The following is a 6,048-nucleotide window of genomic DNA, read 5'->3' on the forward strand; positions in this document are numbered from 1 at the left end:
CCCGGATCCGTCAGCCCCCAGCCGCTAAGACCTGCCTTTGCCTTTCACGCTGCACACCGCCCCCCTTCCGAGGTAAGCAGCTCTAACTAGGCAGTTGCACATAGGATGCAGACATGCTTTGGAAACCCTCAAGGATTCGCATTAATGCGTGTTATGCACACATTTCATTTTTCCCATATACAGAATCAGAATTACCTTTCAATGGGTGTGTACACTGGATGGCACTGTGTGCTTTGTTTCTCTTCAATAAACTGTGGGTAAGCTATGAGTACTATGTTCTTTTTTTTTTCTTTTTTTTAAAATTAGTAGGTATCAATTGTAGAAAGTAACGGGCTTCATCATGACATTTTTGTACAGGTACATAACATAGAATATAATTTCTCCCAATTACTTTCTCTGGTCCCCCTCCTCAGTACAAATAAGCCCTCTCCTCTTCCCAATAGTACTTTCTACCTTTGTGTCTTTTTTCATCTTGATTTATATGAGAGAAAACGTATTTGTACTTCTAAGTCTGACTTATTTTGCTTAATGTGATGATCTCCGTCTTTCCGCAAATGATATAATTTGTTCTGTGGTGTGTGTGTATGTGTGTGTGTGTGTGTGTGTGTGTAAAACTCACACCTTCTTTATCTACCAGGCTGATTCTATAACTTGCCTATTGTAGACGGTATCACACAGACTATTTGATTAATAACCTCCAACACACCTTTGCATGTTGTTATACCACCTCCTATTCAAAATGAGAACTAGAAAGAAAGATATTCAAAACCAAGATATTCAAACTCACTTTGTTTTTTCCTTCAATTAAGGCATACTGGTTTTTGGTGACTTCGATTTTATTTCCACCCTGGAAATCCTTCACGTGTCTCCATTCTTTACAAGTGTATGAGTTTGTTTGGCTGTATGAGGGAGAAAGCATGGCGTGTCAGGATTTGGCTTCTCTTCCATTTGAATCAATAGTACCAGAAAGGGTCAGACCTTGGTTGTCATGTTCTCAGCGATAACTTTCGATACAGGCTAACGCTTTACAGGGCTTGGCGCCAATTAAAATTAGATGCCACCGACAGTGGAAAGGCCCAAGGTAGTTGGTCGACTGAGGATACAGGAGGGAAGCAGCTATTTTGGGATCAAGTCCCCATTCATAAATCGGATCGACGATTCAGGTCTCCATTCATAAATCGGATCAACAGGACAATTCAAGTTAATTCAGTTCAAAGGAAGGTAAGGAAACTTGGAAGCCACTGGGCTCCTGACAGCCATCTCTCTGGGGCTGGGGCTTTTGTTTAGGAAATGGCCAGCAGCTGAGGAAGAAACTAGTGCTTGCTCTTTCAAAAACAACAACAGGAAGGAGAATGCTTGGGGTGGTATGCCGAAGGTGCTGGCTGTTGTTTTCCCTAAGGATGTCTGCACTTGTGGGAGAACTTGATAAGCTGGGCCCGAGGCTCTTGAGGCCTGGACTAGGTTTATCTCTGCCTCCCATCTATCGGTACTTCCTCTGAGAGATGGACCTTCCCACAGATAAGGATGAGCAAGGTGGTAACCCCAGCTCACAGAGAGAAAAAGATCCAAAGACTGGTAATTAGCAAATGAAGCAAACACTACTCATTGGGAGAGGCCGACATCAGGGCTAACTAAGAAGAAAGCTGACTCACACAGGGGGATGCCCCAAGCCAAGGTGTCTATTAAAACCCAAGACCCAGAGGAAAACGGGAGGAGAAGCCAAGTACCGTTTTAAGGGTGAAGTCCTGGGAGATATAGCCTTGTAGATTGAGATGGAATCATGGCATAGATTGGCCAGAAGGGAACGCAAGATGGCAAGTGAAATGGAGCACATGGCTCTGCTCACCTGGGCTTGTAGGAGCACTCTTCTTCTAGCTGCCAGTACCAGTGGATGTGGTGCAGGGGAGGGTTGGCATACACTGTACACGTCAGAGTCTGCATGGTACCATACTGGTAGAAATCCGTAGGAGAGATCAAGGCTTTCTCTCCGATCTGGGGTGGGACTGGGCACAGAAAAGACAAGCCGTGATTTGCCTGATTGCTATGAGGAACAAGGAGAGGACTTCAGCGTCCAGCTCTGCCCTTTGTACTCAGATGATTTCGCCTCTGCCTGTTTTCCAAAGGAACATCTATACTTGGAGACAGAGAACCTGAATTCTTATGCTATCATAAAACTAACCGCTGATAAGCTGAGTGAGTTCAGGCAGGCTCCCCACACCCATGCCGCACTCGCTCGCTCTGCGTGAACGATATTACTCTCCACGTCCTCCAGCCTAGCAAGAATGAGGTGAGGCTACAGAGAGAAAACCAGCAGGGTAACGTTTCTTGTGCACCACGTCTTGCTGAGGTGATTTCCATTGACTGCCAGTTCTCAGAACCATGACTCTGGCTCTCTTTCCACACGTGAGAAGAATGAGGTAAACATTGAAAGACTTGCCCAAGGGCATCAGTTAATCAATGGCAAAATCCAGGACAAAGGTAGACATGCTGGCTTCTGAACAGAAGCCAGACTTCACGACTGTGTTTACTGCACACAGCAAGGGACACGCTAAGGTTCGTTGCGTGTGTGACCTCATGAAGCGAGCGATTGGGTTGCGCTCCGTCTGTCTCTCTGTCTTTGTGGTCTGATTATTTTCTTCTTGTTGTACTTATCACATTTTGTCTTCCTCCCCTCTCGCAAATCCCCTCTAAGCAACTATCCCAGAGCCTGCTATCTTTTAAATACTCCCTAAAGAAAAAAGAGAAACGAAGCCATGCCCGGCAGACACCCAGAGGAGGAACAAGACACGTGGGAAGTACATTACTGTTGTGAGACAATATCATGACGTTTTAATGTCCGGTGCCAGTAGGGAACACAAAGAATGACCCTAGAAGCATTTCTCCAACTGGGCTTGAAGCAAAATATTAATGTGTTTCCTGAGGGAGGAAGAGTGCTCTAGTCACATAAGCTAGTTAAACCCTCAGGACTCTCCCTTTCCCACTGGAGAAGGCCATATTCGTGAGCATATAAGAAGCCCTATAAGAAAAAAGCAAGTCAGCAGATAGCATGGTACCTTCTACATTCACCCGGCCATGGTACCTTTCTGTCCCCAGCCCCAAATATCCTTTACTTTTGGAAAGTAAAGATGAAATCATCCTTAAATGAAAAGTTTATAATCTTTTCTGGACAGACCCAAAGTATGTCCTCCGACCAGACAGCAGGCCAGCCAACGACGCTAGCCTCCCCACGTTTCCTATGTGGCTGCCACATATTAGGAGCAAAGAAGCTGAAGCTTCAGACGAAAAGATCACAAAGGAGAGTCTTTCAAATCCTCGCTCAGTGTGTCGTTTTGTGGGCAGGAGCAATGGGAGCTCACAAAGCTTAGGGTCTAGAGGGTTCCATCAACTTTGACCTTGCATGCGGCCACCAACAGCACATTCACATGACTCATCAAGGAGGCATGGTCAGGGCATGCTATGCCACATCTCATTCTAAATCCACCTCTCTGGTTCGTTTTTCATTTTTCATGCATTGGCCCAGTTACTGATGAGGATGATGCAATAGGAGAGAGATGGAGAAAGACCCATCCCATCCCTTCCTAGTCAACTGTGGGCAGAAGAGGCACTGAACGGACTCACCATTCACGACCAGAGAAACCACGTGACTCTGTTTCTCCATTGAAATGGGGTTGGTGAGGACGATCGTGTAGTTTCCTGCATCTCGTTCGCTCACTTCCATGATCGTGAGTTCGTCGCCCACTGTCATTGTGTAATTGGACTCAATGGGTCTTCCGTTTCTGTACCTACGGAAGAGAGCCCCCGGAATTACTACAACGTAGGGATTTTATCTCGAGCAGACCAATGTTAGGCTTTGATTTGCAGTCGTTACCATTTGATATCAGGAGCCGGGTAACTAAGATGCTTGACAGGGATTCGGACTTGGCTGCCCACTGTGACTTCCACCACAGATTCCATACTGCTATCAAAAGCAATAAAAGGTTTTGCTAGAAGAAAATAAAAGCAACAGTTCTCATAAATGCCATGTTACCCTCTTGGTTTGAATTTTTAATCGAGTGAAAATTAGACATGGAGGTTAATGGATATAACGCCATTCTGAGAGTCCAGCACTGTCTCTCCTGCAGCCCTTGTCAGAATTCTCTCCTCACTCATGCTCTTTTGTGGACTTTGAGGATCCATTCCTGCACACAACCTCCTCTAAATCCCCCAGTGAGCCGCAGACACACCTTATCCCCTGCTCCTGTGGCACCCTCTCCCACACTCTATGAGTTGGCCATCCCAGCACTCACTCCTCAGACCTCCTCTCTTTACCTGTCCCCTCTTCTGTCTAGTCTCCGATTCAAAACATCTACCATACATACAAATCTTCCACCTCCGCCCTGACTTCTCTGGGTTCCAAGTCTCCATATCAAACATCTCCCCCGGGACGTTTAATGGGCATCTCCAAAGGAACTCAACACCATTCTCCAAACCCCATACCACCCAGTCCTCTTCACGTAGAGATGCCACTGCTTCATTGCTTGTAGTAAGCACAAGCCATCCTTTTGTATTGAAAGCTCAAGTCGTTATCACCGCCAACGAATCAACCAGCAAGTCACGCTGACTATGTCTTAGGAATAGATCCAGAATCTCATCTCTTCTTCTTCCTCCACAGATACCCTAGCCCAAGTCCTCTACCATCTCTCACCTGGATTTGAATAATCAGCCTCCTAAGTGTCCCACCCCCCTTCTGCCTTCGCTTCCTTTAAAGGACGTAATGCGAGATCACTTGCCTAGCACTTGCAAGCCCCTGATGTCACAAACAAACTGTTCCCAGTAAGCTGCAAAGTAAGCCTGCAAAAGCATAAGCGAGAGCTCTAGTATCATAAGTGATCTAAACTGAGAGAGCTATGTAAATACGGGGGCACAATCGAAAATTCGGGTGATTTACCTAAAACCACGGAGAAAGCAACTGACTCTGGGTTTCCCCAGTTGGAGAAGTGCATGCTTCTTAACCTTCCTTGCAGTAAACTGAAATCTTTGACATCATTTGACCATCATTCATACTAACACTCTACATACAATAACAATCGCAGCAACTGCTATAACGAACGATGCCTAGTGAGCACGTATCATGGGTCATTTCAAAGTTGAGGTTTTGAACCCAAGTCCCTGACTCCAAAGCTAAGCTGTTGACCTCTAGGTCTTGTGCCCTCATTAACAAGGACTCAAAAGTATCTTGTGAATGAACGAGGTAACCTAGATTGATGTAAGTCATCCGGCTCTCCCAGGTACGTTGTATTAGCAAGAGAACAGTTGCTTACTATGAACTTGGACAAACGTGCTGTTTTTCTTGGTCATCCGCCCACTGGATGCTATGCAGGTGTATAGCCCTTGGTCATTCCTGGTCACGCTATCTATTATCAAGGTGCTCAAAAATTTCTTCCACTCAGTCCCAGGAAGGGGCTTCACGTCCCTGTTTATAATCTTGTTATGGTGATACTGAAAAACAAAGAGATTTTAGTAAAAGTTCACAGCCCAGAAGAACACTAACTCTCCAGTAGCTCCTAGAGACCCACAGAATCCCGTCCTGACCCTTGGTGGACCCCACTATTGAGGATTTAAACACCACATCAACATATATTTTGGGATTCAGGAGAAATGAGTGGAAGCTGAAATACAGGGAACTGAGCAAGGATTTTGAAGCCTTCTTTACCTAATGAGAATGAGATGTGTATCAAGTGTAGAAACAAATAGAGCTGTCTAAAGAGAAACGGAACTCAGCTCACCTCTAAAGGGACAAACAGATCGAGGACTTTAGAGAAAAGAGAAATACCGTAATGTCAAAAGATTAATATCTTAGTGGAGACCAATCTGCATGGCCCAGCTGCAGAAGGGTTGGGATTCCTAGTAAGGTGTCTTTTCATGGTTGCTATGTATTCTGCCAGGCTCCTTATATTAAAGTCTGGGTTCATTAGTGTGTGTGTGTGTGTGTGTGTGAGAGAGAGAGAGAGAGAGAGAGAGAGAGAGAGAGAGAGAGAGAGAGAGAGAGAGAGCGCACATGCACACATG

General features: G+C 45.5%; 1 protein-coding gene across 1 annotated transcript in view; it reads right to left on the reverse strand.

Annotated features, from left to right (window-relative positions):
• The window catches only part of Kdr (kinase insert domain receptor), a 44,364-nt gene that overhangs the window by 27,352 nt on the left and 10,964 nt on the right, over positions 1 to 6,048 (reverse strand). Inside the window, exons 7-11 of the mRNA XM_005359364.3 lie at positions 5,301 to 5,478; positions 3,869 to 3,983; positions 3,619 to 3,782; positions 1,847 to 2,003; positions 788 to 899 (exon numbers count right to left, since the gene is read on the reverse strand). Coding sequence (XP_005359421.1) covers positions 788 to 899; positions 1,847 to 2,003; positions 3,619 to 3,782; positions 3,869 to 3,983; positions 5,301 to 5,478 — 726 coding nt within the window. The remainder of the gene's footprint in view (positions 1 to 787; positions 900 to 1,846; positions 2,004 to 3,618; positions 3,783 to 3,868; positions 3,984 to 5,300; positions 5,479 to 6,048) is intronic.

Source organism: Microtus ochrogaster, linkage group LG1 (assembly GCF_000317375.1).
Source record: "Microtus ochrogaster isolate Prairie Vole_2 linkage group LG1, MicOch1.0, whole genome shotgun sequence".
Lineage (NCBI taxonomy): Eukaryota > Metazoa > Chordata > Mammalia > Rodentia > Cricetidae > Microtus > Microtus ochrogaster.